Genomic DNA, 19,299 nt, shown 5'->3' with positions numbered 1-19,299 from the left:
GCCGGGCCGCACCCGCTGCCCTCGGCAGCACCAAAGGCCGGCGCGGGGCATTGTGGGGCTGCCGCGGCGTGGGGCGTTGTGGGGGCGGCTCGGCCGGGCTCGACCCGAGCGGATCGGAGCGGGGGAGCCCTACCCGACCCCACAGCCAGCAGGGTGGAGCCCTCGGCGCCCCCAAAGCCCCTCAGCCGCTGCCGCCACTCCCCACCCGAGCGGCAGCGGTGCCGGGCTGAGCTGAGCGGGGCGGGGCCGGGCGGGGCGCACGGGCGTTGCTAACGGCTCAACGGCTTCCTCAGCCTCCGCACATCTTGGCCATTCTGATTGGTCAGGGTGCCCGTCAGTCTTCAGGAGCGGCGGCACCATTGGCGACCGGGGGGCGGGGCGGCCCCGCCCGGGCAGGCGGGCGGCTCAGCAGAGCCGGTGAGCGAGCGGCGGTCACGGTGCCGCGGGAGGAGCCGCAGCCGGAGGACGCCGCACTCTTGCCGTGAGGAGCGCAGCCGCCGCCGCGGCGTTTCCTTTCCTCCACCGTAGCCGGGCTCAGGTGAAGCCGGTCGGGCGGGGCGGTGGGCGCGGGTGGCTCTAGTTTTCCCCCCTGGCGCCGCGCTTTCCTCCCTCCCTCGCCGGGTTTGGCGCCTCTTTGTCCGGCCGGGCGAGAAGGCTCCCGCTGTCCCGCCGCTCCGTGTCCGCTCGGTCCCCGTAGGGACCTGCCGTGCTGCTGTGCTCCCCGTGACTCCCCCGTGCCCCGGGGCCGTGCGTGCCCGCGTAGTTGCCGCTCTGCTCCCTGCACGCCCCGCGAACCGGCCTCCCGCAGGTGGGGTGGGTGACTGGCGCCCTGTGCCGCCGGAGCCAGCTCCTTCCCCTCCCTCCTTCCCTCCGCTGCCCGGCCCGCGGGGGCAGCGGGCAGGGGCCGCCGGGGGCTGCAGCTGTCAGGGCTGCAGCCTGAGTCACGGGCTGACAGCCCTCCTGCAGACACCGCCATGGGCTTGGCTTCCGCCCGCCCGCCCGGCTCCACTTCCTCGTTCGGTTTGGGCCAGGAGAAAGGGAGGGAGGAGGGAGTGACAGGGCAAGATGAAGCTTGCACCGAGAGCTCTTGCAGATAGCTTGTGCTTTCAGGCATCACCTCCAACCGAGTAGTAAAAGTTCTCCGGCTTTGAGTGGTATCTTTACCGACTTGTCCTCGGTAGGTGTGGAAAGTAACAAGTTTCATAGCCCCCGAGCGCGGTGCCTTCCCAGGAAGTTTAATGAGAATTGCTCCTAATTTGCCTAAACACAGGGTGAAATGAGTTTTAAAAGAATAACATGCTTCTGGTACTAAAAGGGGATTTTTCAGAAGTAAACTGCATTGGTCAGCAAACTCTGCACACAGTGACTCTTTAATTCCACTTTGTTTTCCTCTTTACAATTCCTTTCCTTCTTTTTTTTTTTCTTCTCGAAGCACTGTTTGTGCTCTTGATCTTTCTTCTGTAGGATTTTCTGCCATATCCTGTCACGATGTCCTGAGCCACACTCCATCAGAGTGGACTAAGAACCTAAGCTTTTTTATAACTGGGCAGGTCTTCCAAAACAGAGTAATCTCTCAAACAATGCATTAAAAAAGTACGCTTCAAACTTGTAAAGATACTGTAGTAGTCTGCAGGCCAAGGTCCATCTATAATTTGCCCGCTGTAAGGAAATACAAGGTAACTTATATGGAGACTGTTGAACCGTGGATTGAAAGATTAAATTACACATTCTTGACTCTTGTATACATCTCCTGTTCATAAGGCTAGGTATGGTAAAGTTTTAACTCCAAAGTAACAACCCTCTAATCAGTTAGTGCCTGTGTAAAATGCCTTTGAAATTAGTCACTAGGTCACGATGTGACTAAGTTCACTTATTGATGGCATTCCAGCAAAAATGGCAGCAAAAATCATGGTGCAGATAGGTATTGACTCATAGATGCACTGTCTGCATCTGTAGTGCTCTCACAAGGCTTCAGTGAGATAAACTGATATTTTTATTAACTAGAAAGTTGTAATGAGGGGAAAGCAATTGATAAATGTAAGTGGCACAGAAGGGTTTTGAAGTTGTTAATCACAATTTTCCAAACTGTATAAACACAAGACTTCATGCTAATCTGACCTTGTGAAAATAACTACAAGGAAATCATTCAACAGTTCTGTGATGCTCCATATCAGGTGGAACTGCTGAAATGATGTGTTATTGCACTTATTCATTCTATGTGCACTGTCTTTATGGAGGTGGACAGGCAAAGTTTTCTATAATACTAAAATAGAAGCAAAATTGGTAGTAGTGGGTAAAAATGGGGATCTGAACTTCTTTACTGACCTGAAACATCCAAGTGAGTGTGACTGGCACCAAGCTGGTGAGTGATGTGGTTCTTTTTGGAATCTGGTGTTATCTCTTGGATGCTTGACTTGTGTAGCCAAGGTCTGACTTTGGAAGACCTCTGGAGAAGCGTTTGCACCACTGAGTAGCCTGTGTCTGTTTCTGTATAAACAGGAAGACTTAATCATCAGGTTTTGTCTGCCTCAAAAGAATGAGTGGAGAAACTGAAGTCCTTTTATTGGCCTTTGCATAGATTGTTAAGCTTTTTCTACCACGGTCCTGGGTTGGTTTTTTGGTTGTTTCTTTGTTTCTTTTTTTCTTTCAAGTTAATCTTGTAAGAAAAAAGTTGCCAGATGATAATTTCATCTCAAGAGATAAAGAATAAGATTTTTTTCATTATTTCCTCTGCATAGATTTTGATGTGTTTCAGAATGTTTTAAGAAGACAAATAGCTTGTGAGAGCTGCACCATAATATTTTAAATGAATCTAATGAAAAAGTAATAATAATAATAATGAAAATAAAAACAACCTTGTCCAGTAAAATCATAGGAAAGAGAACAGAAAAATCTCTCACTTAGGAAGCTAAAATAATCTTTGTTGTCCAGCATATTATTTAGGTAATATGAAAAATGTTGGAGAGTGTTCAAGCTATGTAGCCAGTGGTAGCTCTAATACTCACTCATCTTCAAGTTGAAAACTGCCTTGCAGTTAGATGCCACAGGTGCATCTTGAGTCTCTTTGCAAGATTACTTAGCACTGCAAATGTATCTACTACAAATGCAAGACTTGCATTTACCACTTCAACAAACTATCTTGAAAACACGAACCATTATTATCTTGGAAGTCTTTAAAAATAGTGTACTGACTGTTTTCATGTAATAATTCACAGGCTGGTTGTGTGTCAGGCTATTCACATGCAGGTATGAGGGAGTGCATGTATATCAGCTACTGCTGGCTTTGTAAAAATACACTTCAGTTGTGTCTGTCTATATCCAAATTTCAGATTTGGTTCTGTTAACGTCCAGAACAAAAGAGACAGGACACGTGTCAGAGGTATTGTGATTTCTGAGCTGATTCTTCTCAGTCGTCCATTTCCACCCCATCCCTAGGCCTGTGTCTTGCCCAGATTGATGTCGCTTATGGATTAGTGTGACCGTAATAGGGTGAGATTATAAGTGGGCCCGTGGGAGCTACAGGAACTCATCTAGTTAATGCAAGGTTTACTGAAAGGGGAAGTCAAAGCTAAGGTTGTGTTATCCCCCACAGTACATCTACTTTTTGGTGTGGTAGCTTTGGGTTATTGGGTAACATGCTGAAACTAACTGATGACTGGAGTGCATTTTAGAGCCTCCCAATTAGTGTGCATGTCTACTAAAAGGTGTCCAAAACCTTAATCCTCAATGTATGATTTAATGTATTTTTGTTTGTTTGACTTAATAATGCTGCCAGTGCCCTCTAACATAAATTTTTTCTTTGATTTCTTGTGTAAATATCTCGTTACTCTTTGCTTTCTTAGTTTATAATTGAGGCAGAGCTGTTTGCATGTTAAGTAGAGAAATTGTGTGCCTGACATTAAGTCTTCTGTGGGTTGGAACAAAACTATAATAGCAGAGGATTGCCTACAGCAGCATTGTTTTTGCTGGCAGTTGTTCTAACTTAATGGTGGCTCGGTGACCTTGTACCTTAAATTTCTTTTCAGTTTAACCACACCATGGTTCTAATTGAGTTTTCTAGTGTAGAAAGAGATGGAAACTAGCAACCTGATTTTAATAAAGTACGCTGAAACGAAAACACAAATGCAACTTCTGCCCTGGAAGCTAATGCAAATGGGTGTTGTCCAACGAAACGAAATGCATCAATTTACAAGTTCATCTTAATTATGGTTTATCTGCTTCGCTTTTTTCTTCAGTGGCTGTGAGAACTTGTTTGGAGTACTTGAAGTAATAATCTCAACACTGATTCGTCTTGTAGTCCTAGGCCACTGCACTGTAGTGGTTTAAAAGCTTCTGACCTCACTCTAGCCCAGTTGTGTTCAGCATAATGGGTTAGTCCCCATTTTCAATTAATGGTCCTTTGGCCTGTTACCATTCATCACAATCTGTTGCTGTTCTGAGCATCCTGAAGAGTCTGGAGAAACTAGTCTAGAGTCTAGAGAAACTAGACTAGTGTCTGCAGTTTTCTGGTAATGGAGCTGTGATTGATTTCATTGTGTGATACTTCTGGAGCTAGTACTGCTAAGTCATGTTTTTTTTTAACCATAGCAAAAGGGAAAATTGATCTGGCATACTTTGTCTGCTATAAATTTTTTCTTATAGAAGTATTACAAATGTATTGCTGCTGGTTGCAGAGTGGTATAATAAAATGTAATGCTGTATGCTGTGTCTTGACTCCATGACTTATTTATGAAATTTATGCCTCTAGAGTTTTGTACATAGGGTTTGGATTCTGCTTGTCTTCATGACTAGAAATAGAAATTTCTCCTAATGCATGTATGCTGACTTTACTGAGAGCAGTAAATAAAACCACATGGGTAAGTGACTTCAGTAATGTCAGGCTAATAATTAATATGTTAAGGGAAACTTAACTTGAAAATCTGTATCATGAAGTCTTCTTAACTGATGAATACTTCCATTCATCAAGAGCTACCATTTTAATGAGTCTCGCCAGGAAATCCATTGTGATATATGCCTCTGCACAGAACTGGAGTTCTGATTTGCGCGAAAGCAAAGTGGGCCTTCAGACTTGTAAGAAAAAAGGTTTAGAGAAATTTTACAGCTCTATTTTGTCACTTGTGTGCAGTCAGAGTTTTTTTTTTTTTTTCCTGCTGGGCAGCTTCCTGTTTAAAATCTTAGACTTAAAGCATGCTCTTGTAATAGTTTACTTCGCTTTTTATTGTTTGTGGTGATGAGAGTACATTCACCTGTGTTTTTCTTTTAAGCTCAAGATTTGACCAGTTCATTTGAATTTAGACTCTTTTACTCAACCTTGGAGGTGCAGTAGATTTGACTTTGGTTCAAGTTGGTTATGGTCAACAACCAACCCAGTTATAGTAACAGAATTGTTTTAAATGTCCAAGAAAAAAAAAAAGAAAGGAAACCTACAGCCAAATTTCAATTAAAAATTTAGTTGCTTCTGTTTCTTTTGAAATGTGACTGACTCAACAGTACTTATCAGTTTGTAGGTCAATTGTTAGTAAGTTCTTTTTGACAGGGACTGTTACATGTAGGTCTGCTTGCCACTTATTGCGAGAGATTCCAATCTTTCTGTGCCAGAATTTATAAAATCAGTTTTTTGAAATGTGTGAACAAAGTAATTTTAATTGATGTGCTATCAATTTAAGAAAAAGAAACCTTATCTTAGGATTTAGACATACTTGAACAGGTATAGGGTGTTTAGATGAAAGAACTTCTCAAGAAATACTGAATGTAAATCTGAAATCAAACCACTGAACTGGATTAGTAAGTTCCTGCCTAAGAACTTGAAACTAGTTGGTTTATATGGTAAATTGATTTTTGCACCTTTTTTTAAATATAGATAAAAATACTCTCAGGCTTCTGTTTTAGCTGTATCAGTCATAGTTCTAAATGTAGAGGAAGGTATTGACACTTTGCTTTGGGTTTTTTGGGTGGTTATGAGGATGGGTAGCTGTGTGTTTAACAGTTAGTGAGTGGAACAGGTCAGAAGGAGAGGATTTGAGATGAAGATAACCAGAAACAGCAATTTAATTCATAAATTCCTCATTGTGGTAGCTATCTAGAAAACAACTTTACTTTTTACTTGTAAATGCATATGAGGTAGTCTAAGAAATATTTCTTTTGTATTAGTAGAATTTTATTTTTTTAGCAGAATGCCACTTAAAGATATTTTGTTCTTCATAGTTGTGGTTCAGACGTTGCTTTTTTCCCCGTTGTTCAGAGATAGAAATGATTTTATCCCTTTCTGACATCAAGTGGAATGTATTCAGACTTCTCAGAATTGTTTAAATAAATGGAGGTATGGATGCAGATATACAGTTGACTACCTAAAATAGTTAAATAATTGGATTCTTGGAACAGCTGTGTTTCAAGTGTATGTGTCTGCATACTGACCAAGTAAATATTCTTTCTTAGAGGAGGATAAATACCAAATAAGATTTCTCTACAAGCACAAAAACTCTTTAAATTGTGACTTAAGATTTGTGACTTTACCCAGGCAATAAAAGCTAAGCGAACTGGTTTATGTTGCAGTATGAATCTTTATAGCAGACACTAAAGTCTGTGACGTTTCATTACACAGTAAATTATTGTGAATTGGTTTAATGGCCCTTTCCAAGTTTAATGCAGTATATGATGGGAAAAGTAAAATGAGAACACACAAATGTGATGAGAAAGATGTATTAGTCATAAAAGAAGGATTGCCAATTTATTAGGCAAATTAATGTAACTTCTAAAAGCTATCTACATTGCCCATGTAGCACTGACATATACATGTGCAAAATCAGTTTATCTTCTTCTTGCACATGGTGGGAGCTAATCTGTTATGTGGCAAATCCTATTTTTTTTTCATAATGGGCAGAATTGTATAAATAAATTTTAGTTCTTTAGTGCTCAAAAAAAATTGATGTAGACTTAAGTGATAAATATCACCATGTTGTATTATTGCTAATTCTGTTAGGAAAAAGTGCAGCTGCAGTAGTGGTTCAGCTCTTGCTCACGTAGATAAGGAGAAGAATATCAGAGAGTCACGGGATTGTTTGGGTTGGAAGGGACCTTAAAGATCATTTTGTCTCAATCCCCTGCCACGAGGGACACCTTTCACCAGGCCAGGTTGCTCAGAGCTCCATCCAACCTGGCCTTGAACACTTCCAGGGATGAGGCATGCAGAACTTCTCTGGGCAGCCTGTTCCAGTGCCTCACCACCACAGCACTGCTGTGTATATGGGTGTGGACAATCTTGTTAACTATGGTGGAAACACACAAAACAGTTTTGTGTGGTCAGTGTTTCCTTATGTTGTTTTTTGTCCTTTTAGGGCAGAAAGCAAAACTTTATTGGAAAGTTTCAAATTATATTTGTTTCCTTGTATGGAAACCATGGAATGTCATATCAGTCACCTGTCAAAAGGAGATAATTTTCTTTTTTTTTTTCCAAAAAAGTCTTTTCTAGAATTACCAGAAAATAGAAAATTTTATATGCCATATAGCCATGATTGTAATAGTCCAGACTAGGTTTCTACTTCAAGTGCCCTTGCTTTTATTCATTTGAGATTGAAAGATGAGTCCTTTCTTCTCCTCTAACATAAAAATCCGTGTTTCAGGAGATCCAGACAGGAGGACACGGTTGGGTGAATTCTAAAATTAGTGATGCCTAATGCTGTTCCTGTTTAAAGACTGATATATTTGCCAATGAGAGAAGAAAGCACAGGTCAGGGAGGGAGCAAGCTAACCAGAAGACAAACTTGAGTGTTCCTCGTGTGCTCTACTGCGCCAGGAGCTTTCTGTAGAACAATGCTTATAATGGATAGCTAAGAGGCTGTGCCAGACCTTGAATGCAATAGGGAAATGCCACAAGCTGGATTTTGAGACCATCTTGAACATGATATTTATGAGCATAAGTATTTATAAAACAAATATAATACAAATAAAAAATAATAAAAAAAAATAAATACTTTCAACCTGGCCTCCTTACACATCCTGGAACGCAAAGGCTATGTAGCTTTTTCTTCTTTGTTTAAGAGTTGCTGTGTTCTCATGTCCAGAAAAAGTCATTCTTCAGACCCCTACCTCAGACATCACTGTCATAAACAGAGATGTAGGTCTTCTTATTGAACTGTTATGTATTGCTGGAAGGGTTGAGAATCCAGCTTGGATCCTGTAAAGACAGTACAGATTTTTGCCTGCCATCCCCGTAGCTGCTGTAAATGTGCAGCAGAATGATTTGAAACAAAAATAAAAATATGAGATGTAGCAGAAGGCTGATTGTACACAGTCCTAGTTTGGCACAGTAGGCTGAACTGGAAGTTTCTAGAGAAACTTCTGCTGCAAAGTAAAAATAATACTTTTTAAAATTATTTACTGGACATATTTACACTGATGATTTGTTCTTTTCATTATGAGCTGGAAGATGATTAGTAGTATTGATCAAAGCAATTTGTCAGTTAATGTTAGCAAGAGTAATTGTTCCTGTAAGATGACTTTATCTTGGCCAGGTAAATGCTAAATATTTGCATCTAAAAGGATGAACCAGCAGATGTAATTGTTTTATTTCTTGTTCGCTCTTGCAGTGAATTGAAACCCGGCATTGACAAAGATGACAGAGAGTGCTAATTGATGTATGTAGAGCTACCTTATACAGTGCCTCAGAGTTCTTGGCAGATACATTTTTGCCTTAAATCAGAATATCAGGGAAGAGATGAAAAGTGACCCCGAGGTAACAAAGGTTAAAACTTTCTAAGCTCTTCCCCCCTCTCTCCTGCAATGTCCGTAGGGAACTCTGCATGCCTGATCAGAACTTATGCAGGCCATTATGCCTCCTGAAAACAAGTCTTCCAGCAAAACAGCTTGAACAGCAGGGATGGGCTGCAATTTTCTGAACTACAGCTGTCTCCTTAAGTGGGATTACTTTGCTGAGTGGTCACGAAGAATGTGTTCTCCCCCTGGAATGTTTTCCTTGTGGGCACACTGTCTCTGTAAGAGGAATTCTCTCCTCTGCTGAGAAGGCATGTACTGTACTCCACTAATGAGAAACAACAGTTGCAGAAAGTGTATTATGCAGGATTGTAAACTTTGAATATTTATTCAAAGTGAATGGGGTTGGGTGGCAGCCAGCCTAGCTTTGTCATGCTAAAGACTGGACTTGAAATCAACAGAAGGCTACCCTCCCCCTCCCTAAATCAGTGTTTGGTGTGTTTAAACAGCATGCACAGGCTTCATAGAGCTGATTAACTGTATTGGTGCCATCTACATGGTAGTGTGGTAGTCTTTGTCTCCCTGAACTCATAAGGTGCAATTAAAATAGAGGCAAGCATACCCGCCCTAGCATTAACTTAGGAAGCTAGTGCCTGCCTTTATTTGCCTGTAACCTACAGTGGTTAATTACTGCATGCAGTGTGGTTGCCCAAGATTGTTCCTGTGCTTCTGTAGCCCGTGGTGAAGCCACTGCATTTTTACCCTCTTTTCAGTCTTTGGTACCCAAAAGTAGCCTCTTCAGATTGGCATTAATATTTGTTAAATGAACATATGCCATGCTTGTAGGACTGTTCTCACACTCCTACTGTATTTGAACCCAGTGGAGAGAAAAGGTGATTATTAAGTGGCATGTAAGTGTCTTGCTTGTACGTGGCTTTGTGGCCTTTGCATTTTGCTATGGGATGTCCCAGCTGCCAGAGCAAACCCCTTCTGTCAGCTGTTACAGCAGAATATATGAAAGTGCTGCTTCACACATATCAACGTGGTGCTTGGCAGCTGATGAAGAGGGCTGGACATGGAGAAACCGAGAAACATTTATTCCATGTTCACTCTTCTGAGGATGTGTGTTGGGTACCTTTAGGCCACTTGGAAGATGCGGAATTTCCTTCAGTTTCTTTCTTTTGTCTTGCCTGTAGTCTGGCCAGTAAGTCACTTCTGTGCAATAGAAGCATCACTTATGCATTAGATAATTAGATTCCTCATTCTTGGTTCTTAGAGCCCCACATACAGAGAGGGCACTTTAGTGCTCTACCTAGAGTTTAATTTACAGTAATAAACAGGGTAGCTGGCAAGTCTGGGCAGCACTACAGTCAAACTGAATATGCAACAATAATTGCCAGCAAACTGCATTCCAGTTGTGAAATAAATCTTTCAACAATGTATTGTGTGAGTCAGACTGTGACTGGAGAGGAAAGCAGTGAACTTCAGTAAGCCTAATAGCAGTCATTGAGTCCCAAATAAAGCTGAAATAGAAGAAATGAGTCTGCATGGCAGCATTCTGAATGGAAAGGGTAAGTGCAGCTCTGTGCCTTCAGCGTGGGGCTGCCTGTGAGGGGGTGTTAATTGCGAGCTCGGGTACTTGCCTGGTGATGTATTCTCTGTGGGATAACTGAAATTCGTGATTCTTGCGTTCAGCCTGAAGCATCAAGCACTGGTGTGTCTCAATGTACTGAACTTGGGAAATAAGCAGCTATAACCTGTCCATCAGTTCAGCTTCCTGCCAGCTTTTCCCTTTCCTTTCCCTCTGCCTCCTTGTGATTCATTTCTCACCCTTAGTAATTTAAACCCCGGTTTTTATGTAGGTGTTGCTTACAAATTGGAGCAGTTTGGGCTAACAAACTTTACAGTTTTCTTTTCCATAAATATACTGGCACTTGGAGTTGTGAAGTGTCACTCTAACCTAAACAAATGAGATCTGAACAGTTCCTTAGTGAATACAAGGGAGTTATAGGAAGTTTTTTATTGGTAGGTTAGGGGTTTTATAATGTCAGTTCATGGTCACTGTAGCTAGCCTGGCCATTAAAGTCTATTTCAGACTAGTTTAGTCTAGCGTTCAGCTGCTCTTAAATCTAATTTGAGGAACCACATTCAGCTGGCTGGGGAAAGTGAAATAGTTGAATTGCAGGAATAATACAAGTATTAGCTGTTCAGATCATAGCTAAGCAACGATTCCCATCATATGACTGTTACTGACCAAACTTAGTTTCAATCATTAGCAGCTTCTCAGATTTGTTTTTAAATGCTGTGTATTAACAAATAATCAAAGTCTTCACTGAGTGCAACTTAGTTGTACCTGAAATAGGGCCATGAGTGACCAGTAGTGCTGTAACTTTCTAGTGCAAAAATCTTGTCTTGCTTATAGAAATGGTGTGCAGTCCTTTTGTTCTGAGAAAGAGCCTTTTGTCTTGTATTGCACCCTCTGACAAGCTGCTAAAGGTAAGATAGTTTGGAATGTGGTGTGGTGGCAAAGTTGTATTCATGAACTGCCTTTAAAAGCTGAACTCTTTAAAGAAAGGGAAATTAACTTGTAGTCTAAATATGTTTGCTGTTTATTGTTCATTCTTTTTGTCACCCTTTAGGGTAGTTCCTCTTGCACTGCAAGTAGAAAGGCCACTAGGCAAACCATGTGGGAAGATTGTTTAATATGAAATCACAGAAAATTTGTAACAGTGTCTTACTGGCAGATATGAAACAGAAGAAAACTTCCAGTAATTATCCACTTACATCGCTTTTCAGGCTGGCTCAGTCTTACAGCAAAGTTCTGAAGTGTTGATCTGAATTGCCAAGGATTCAGTGCATGTATATGGCTGTTTAGCATCCTCGGTAGCACAAACTTGTCATAATTCATTAAAGCAGGGAAATGAAATGGTGTGTGAATAAAACTGTCTATTCCAGTATAGTAATGCATCTTTGCTAGGAATGAGGCTGAAGCCAAGAAAGAGCAGTGTAGGGATCCCTACTTTAATGATGGTTTAGGTAACTCAGATTAGAGGTATTTCCTTGCCCAGCCAGTGCTCTAGTACTTGTAAGTATGATGCTTTAACTCTTGCATTAATGCTCTTATGAAATAAGTATAGAATTCTTATGAATTCTATTTCTACTTCAGCTGTTAGCTCCATAGTTAGTAAAGCTCAAGCTTATCTAATTGAGCAGTGGCTCACTCCCAGGAACAATTCTGTGGCTGCTGACAGAGTAAATGTCTGGGGGGAATGGGGGATGTAATACAAATAGTTACTGAAAATTTAATTACAAATAGGTAATGTTCTGTGCTTTTAGCAGTTGTAAAACACTTGTAATTGAAAGAAAGGGACCTTACAGCAGAGGTAGCCTTTAGACCTTTCCAAACCAGATAAAGTATTTGTTCCCAGGTTTATGGGAAGCACTTGATGTTGCTTTAAGTAGAGTGTGTGTGAAGTGTCTTATAATTCAAGCCTTAAGGCTATGAAATTGCAGGAGACTAAGGTAAACTTCTGTCCATATGACTGTATTCATATGTGAGGGTTTGGAGTAATTCTGCCTAATTCAATGGGAATGCATGTCATCTTAAGTTAAATCCAGTGTTTGACTTGTTCCTCTCAAAAGAATCTGTCTGCTGGGAAATATGTATGTCAACAGGGCAGTTGGTATTACTTTTTAAGGTTGCACTACATACTGATGTCTTGGTCCTATCCTATTCATGACTGTAGAGAGAATTTTGTCTCTCTCTGTGACTGTATGGCATCTTTGTGGCAATTATGTAGTTAGTTAAATGACAAAGAATATCTCTTGGATTCTGAAATAATGGAAAACAAGCAAAGTTTGACCAGCCTCTTCCCCAGACTGCTGTGAACCACAATAAGGGAACATACTGGGTTAATGGGGAAGTGACCGTAGTATGTAATTTTTGGAAACAATACTAGGAAGGAGACATTTAAACTCAAAACAAGGATGGTCTGTCTTCCTTCTGTATTCTTTGGTCCTCTTGCCTATAGACTGGCATCAAAAAGAATATTGTTAATGGCATTCTCATCTGGCAGTTGCACAATAGCTATGCAAAGATAAATGTCCTTGTCCTACATAATTATCTATGTAACTATGCAAACTACCCAAATGCAAACTACCAGGCAAACAAATTGCTTCCTAATTTGTTCCTAAAACAGCAATGATTTGCATTCATTGTTAGTTGGTGTAAGAGCTTACTGGGCTTGCTTCCTTCCTTGACCACCACTTTAAGGGATTTTTAGAAATGTCCAGTCAAATGCAGCATAAGCTAGGAAGATAAGTTTAAGAGTCCATGAGATGGAGCTTGCTGAATCTGATTCCTCTGGTACTGTTCTTGTGGAGAAGACAAATTAATGGTTGGTTTGTGGTATTGCTAGTTTAGACGCCCTGTGGGTTCGCAGTCAGCCTCCAGAATAGCTCTAATGCCATGTTATCTTAGTTTGAGCCTCTGTCTGTTACTTCTACTACATGAGGGTTCTGTTCTGGAGCACAGGAGAGCTAGTTTAAGATGATGATAAGAAGGCTGCTGCTGCCATGCAATAGGGGAATTTTCAAGTCTGAGGTGCAGACCCTTTTGGAATCTCCTCACTACTGTTTGGTAGTACTTAATATATATTAACTTATATAAAATATATATATATATTTATATACACTAGATTATACTATATTAATATATATTTAATATATTAAAAATATCTTGAACTTAGTGTTTGGTGAGATTTTAGAATAGCTGTGTTAGGCTATTTCTCCTCTTACTGTGAAAGTTGTTTTGAGCCCTGAAAATAAAAAGGTATAGATGCTCTAGAATGATCTCTTACTGGCTGAAGAATACACTCTTGTAGTATGTGAGATAATTTGGGATTCTGTTCCTGCAAGGAATTTGATTAACCTCTCTGTAACTATCTTATTTTCTTAGTTCTCTTCAGATCTAGGACTGACTGGGGATACTCTTTGAAAGATTTATTGTGGTTTTATCTACTCCTTTGCCAAAAAAAGAATTAGTCTTTATCCTAGAATGTATCTGAAGGTATACTGAATGCATGCATGTACTCTAGCAGTGAGGAAGTGAGGACTGTTTCACTGTAATGTAGGACACTTCAGATGGATGGTTACTTTGGATTCCTCAGGAAATGATGAAACTGAATTTAGCTGAAGCATAGTGCCTCTGTGTCCTGCCTGATTATAGCCAAAAAAGGCAACTGGTTACATTCTGGGAGTTGCATAGGCAGGAAGCTGTGTAATGGAGGGCAGAGCACAGCTGTTGCTTTGCCAAACCTGATACAACTCTAAACACAATTGAATATTTATTTCTTTTTTTTTTCTTTTTCCCCTCTTTCCTTCCACTCCCTTTTTTTAACCATTTGATCACAGCCTGCAGATGATACTCTGCAGTGTCATGAAATCCTAATATCTTCTGTTGAATTGTTGGCCTTCTTTATTTGCTATATACTCTGTCAGGCTTGCTGTTATAGGATGGTCTTGGAGCTCTCCTGACAGCTCAGGTTTTTTATGGCAGCCTCCAGACTGCTGCATCTTGTCTTTACAATATATCTCTTCATCATGTATCCATTAAAATCTAGTTTTCAGGAATAATATGAGAAGGAGGAGTTGTTCTGAGAATCACCATTGTGGTTAAGGTGGAGGTGTCAGTGACCCTGTGGGGAAGGAAAGATGAGGTCAAGTGTGGAATAGCTGCTTGGCATATTCAGTAAGGCTTAAGACAAAGATTTTAAACTCAAACTAAAGGAAGTGATTATTTATAGAGTGATTTTCTCTTTGTTTGCTGAAGAATTTTTGACTGTGAATATACAGCTATCCATACAGTGTCTGGCACAAAGTTACATACCCCTTACAGTGATACATTTGTTGAAAGGAATTTCCCTACACGCTTACAAATGACTGGTGTGGGCATTGGCGCCCATCATTATTATGGCTGATGCTTTTCTGGCTTCATTCACTGTTTGCTAATGCTGGGACTCTACATCTATTGTTGCTCTCATGCATGTTTTGGGAATTGAGCTGCTTCTGTCCTGCTTTCAATATCTTTTTGTCTGCAGTGTGTGCAGTCAGACTTCACTTACTTGATTTGCCTGCTGGTTTGTAAATATGAATTCTGTAGAGAAATTATCCATATAGCTCCTGATAGCCTTCTAGGACATGAGTACTCATATTTTCATTTTCTGTTCTTTAGGTAATAAAGAGCTCTAGTTTCTATTCAAGCTATGAGAAACATATATTGAGGACACTGGTATCTTTGTGAGGAAGAATTTGAGAAGTAATGTTTATGGGATCTTGTAAAGAGGCTGCTGTTACATGGTTAATGAGCCTTGACGCATGCAGTCCTTTTCTGATTGAAAGGACTTTTGAATGGCACTAATAAAATTGCTGCCTTATAAACTGGAAAATCCCTGGCGGTAGTGTTCTGGTTTTGATGAAACACTAAATCTAGGGTGCCATTTTTCAAGTATGCAGCCTAAGTCTCCCTTCTGTAGGGATGAAACTCTCTCCTCTATCTGACCACAGCTTCATAGTAGGATGTTAATAGAAGATATTTAGCTGTAGAGCTTCCTGATTTATTCTGTTACTATCTCGGAGATATTGTGCTACTGAACATTATCTAGGAAAAAAAACCCATATAAACTGGTGGGTTGGGTATTACTACTAAGCTGGTGATGGAAAGTATCTAATATCAGTCTTAACTGGTGTCTGCAAATTACTGCTATCTTTTAGAAGTAAACTGCACCTCACATTTTAGGCTGGTTGTTGACATTTCTGAGAAGTTGTGGGTTTTGATTTATAGCTTATCAGGATAAGGAGATAAAAAGTAAAAGTGTTGATTACACATTTATGATTTTATTTCTGAGCCAATATCTCTACCAAGTAGAGCAGTGAAGGGTTACTCTTGACCAGAATGTTACTGACATAGTGTCTGATGCTATGAGGATTGGCACAAATTGTTTGGTGCTTGCCACTTTAATGTGCTTCCTCTTTTCTGCCAAATAATGGCTTCCAAATGCTTAACGGTTGGTGTTTTGTTGTAGGTTTTGGGTTTTTTATAAACTGCTTGCTAGTTTGGTTTTTTTCATACTCTTGGCAAGCAAAACCTTGGCCTTATTGGAAGTTTGACAACTTTAGCAGTGCTTGCTAACATGAAATTAAAGGAGGGAGAGGCATGCTCTAATGACCAGGGATTCAGAGTACTTAGCATGTGCCTGTCTGCCTCTGAGAAGTTGCAAGGCAAATCGAGGCTTTAAAAATAACTTTTTTCTTTGTTTCCCCCTTTCTTCACAGGTCCCCAGCTGTAAACCATAATGTCGCAAAGAGACGCAGATAAGTACCTTTATGTGGACAAAAACATCATCAATAACCCCCTGACTCAGGCTGACTGGGCAGCTAAGAAGCTGGTATGGGTTCCCTCAGAGAAGAATGGCTTTGAGGCAGCTAGCCTGAAGGAAGAAGTGGGAGATGAAGCCATCGTGGAACTGGCAGAGAACGGAAAGAAAGTGAAAGTAAATAAGGATGACATCCAGAAGATGAACCCCCCCAAATTCTCTAAAGTAGAAGATATGGCAGAGCTGACGTGCCTGAATGAGGCTTCTGTGCTTCACAACTTGAAGGAGAGATACTACTCAGGACTGATCTATGTAAGTAATCTTGTCTGTTGGGGTAGGAGTTCCTGATGACATAGTGTGTGAACTTAATGTAATTGCTCCTAAATGCATGTGTTAGCCTTTCATTGCCCCTATACACAACTCATCATGTGACCTACCTTCCTCCCTCTACTTAAAATTTTTTCACTAAACTACACCAATCCCCCTCTAGTTAATGTTGAAAGTTTCAAAGAATGCTATGGTAAATCTGGCTTTAATGTTTTAATGTCTTTGTTTGCAGGATGTTTTGAATGCCTTTTAACTTTCTCTTAGCAAGACACAAGAGCAGTTGGGTAGTGGTAAACAGGGAGTCTGATCTGAACCTAACCAAATAATAATAATAAAAACACAGTCCTATTCCATCCAGCATCTGAAATGTGTTTCCCATGTCTGGAGCTTCAGTGGGAAAGAAGTGCCAAGCTTTTTGTGTGGATCTCAGAGCATCTTTCTAGAGAGGAAACATGTGTGCCTCCATGTACTTAGAGATAGGAAATGTTCCTTTTCTTTCCGTCTCCAAATGGACAAGAGCAGAGATTCCTGCTTCTCATTGCTGTGTAAATAACAGACACCATTTATGGGACCAAGGGTCATACCCAATGAAGCAGGCAGCAATCACTTCACTCAATATCAAAGGCAATAAATAGGGGAAGGAGACTTTGGAACCTTGACCTGGTTCTTCAGTTCCCTTCTGATTTTTCCCTTCATGTTGCCTATGTTTAGCAAGCAGATGTTGGTCATGCTAGCCTCTGCTTTATTAATACTCTGCAGTTATAGAATGAGTTGTTAAACTCAGTGGTAATGTAAAATTTGTGTGCAGTGATTGGTTAAAACAGGACTAGGGAGAACACAAGGGAGAAACCCATGACTTACTAGTGCTGTGTCTGCTCTTCTGGAGTGGCATGAAGGCATACAGATGACTATTGGAGAAATTATCAGAGCCTATCTGAAAGATGCAAGGCTGATACAAATTTAGTCTGATTTCCACAGTCTGATGTCAAAATTTGAGAACTAATGTGATTGGAGGTTTACGTAGTTTATTATTTTTGTAGTTAACAACTCCTTCCACTATTTGTCAAAATCTACTCTCAGGTGGAAAACTCTTGGTATTCAGATGAAATAGGATATGCAAGATCCACGTGTAACACTTTTAGAGTAGGAAATGCTGCTACATTATATAATAATTGTTGAAAATAATTCAGCAGTGTCTCAAGGTCTGTTGTATGCTGTGCAATGGGCTGTTTCACATATCTTGCAAGATACCATTTGAAATTTCAGACATGGCCTGTGACTAATAAATTGAGTTCTTCTAATTGGATTGTAAGAAGATTGTGAGGTTTTTTTTGTAAAAAATCCCCACACCCTTCACCCAAGCAAACCTTGCATAGTGTTGCTCTATTACAGAATCTGAGTCTTGCCAAAACTGTGTTCCTGTGCACTTGTGAAATGGACTGATCTCACCTGTCAGCAGTTCTCAGCAAGTCAGGAGATTTATGGGAAGGCTTAAAATACTTTCATTGGAGTGGCTGTTGGTTGATCATTAATCCGCTTGAAGAAAGGGAGTAGACGCAGTGCATCTCCAGCAGAAATGTCTCTGGAAAGATTGCAGGCATAGTTCAGTTCTGTTCTTCTCCTTTCTTTCTTATTTGGCAGCAAGGCTGTGTGTTTTTATAAGTTATTATCTTTTTGCCTTTTTATCTATCTTTATTTTTTTGTCTTTTCATCCTGTAATACAAAGAGGGAAATCTTATTGCTGGTGCAGGCAAATTTTGAGTGAGGAGTGACAAACAATTCAAGAACTAAGAGCTTGACTCCAAACACCATTTTGCTTATTTCCATGTGTGGATTGGTTCTGCACTGAGGTGACTTGCTAAGAGACTGGCTTTCATATTAACCCTTTCTATTGAGAATCCTTTATCAAAAGATCATTTTCAGCTTTTGAGAATCATTTTTGCTTACCTGAACTGTTTTGTTTGTATTCAGTGTGAAACTCAAAACTCAATCTTACATGTTCCAGTTATTTTATTGAAGTTAACTGTTACTGGAAAATAAATTTTCTGATGCTGTCAGCTTTGTGCCATGCTGCAGATGGTCCTTTCAACTCCTCAGAGTTAGTTTACCAGTTAGAAAAATAAAACTAGTTCCAGTTTGGCGTGTGTGTCACTTGAAATAGTTAGTGAAAGGTAATGCCAGAATTCTATTTTGAGATAGTAATGTCTGAGACAAAGTACAGATTTCCAAGCCAGCTATGCTTATAATAGATGAGCCTTTGAATTGGAACCTTGGGTTCAATTCAGGGATTTATGCATATGAGTCTTTATTTGTACTTCAATAAGATGAAGATAACTCTTCTCTGTGGTAGGGCTGGCAGCTTCTGCTTATACATACAACTCAACTTGCTTCCTATATGAAACTGTCAGTTGCCTCAACCAGCAGTCATGACGTGGTGGTCTTACTCAGTTTTTTATCCCAGCCATAATTAGTTGCCTGTCTTTATTAGGCAAAAATATCCCTTCACACAGCTGAGGTCGTTTTACTGCTTGGAAACTTCCCTTAGGTATTTCTCCTGGCAAGCAGAATGCTGGAAGAAGGTGGTAGCTTCTTCTTACATACTTGCCTCATGGCTTCATCACTCTAAGTGAAATTAATGTGTTCCCTTTTCTAAACTGCTGCTCTCATCCATAGGGTGGCTTTAGACATGAACTCTACTTACAGGAAAAGCAACCATTCTGATCTATCAGCAGTCACAGCTATGAGGAGTCACACATACACAGCTAAGAAAGCTCTACCTTCCTTGTGGACTTGTGTGCACTGTGAACATGCTGCTCTTGCATTGACCCATTTCTGTCTCTTTGTCCTACTCTGTGTTCCACCGGTGTAGTCAAAGGTCAGGAAAGCATCA

At 40.5% G+C, this 19,299-nt stretch overlaps 1 protein-coding gene across 2 annotated transcripts in view; it reads left to right on the top strand.

The window, feature by feature from the left end:
- The first annotated feature begins 383 nt into the window (after positions 1-383).
- Positions 384-19,299, top strand: part of MYH9 (myosin heavy chain 9) — a 70,454-nt gene continuing 51,538 nt past the window's right edge. For both annotated transcript variants that reach the window (XM_054632470.2, XM_077178538.1), the window contains exons 1-2: positions 384-538; positions 16,042-16,394. In XM_054632470.2, the coding sequence (XP_054488445.1) occupies positions 16,062-16,394 (333 nt within the window). In that variant the 5' untranslated portion in view covers positions 384-538; positions 16,042-16,061. The remainder of the gene's footprint in view (positions 539-16,041; positions 16,395-19,299) is intronic.

The sequence above is a fragment of the Agelaius phoeniceus genome, chromosome 5, assembly GCF_051311805.1.
Source record: "Agelaius phoeniceus isolate bAgePho1 chromosome 5, bAgePho1.hap1, whole genome shotgun sequence".
In the NCBI taxonomy this organism is placed as follows: domain Eukaryota; kingdom Metazoa; phylum Chordata; class Aves; order Passeriformes; family Icteridae; genus Agelaius; species Agelaius phoeniceus.
Note: the sequence above shows the minus strand (reverse complement) of the source record. Positions and strands in the feature narration are given on the sequence as shown.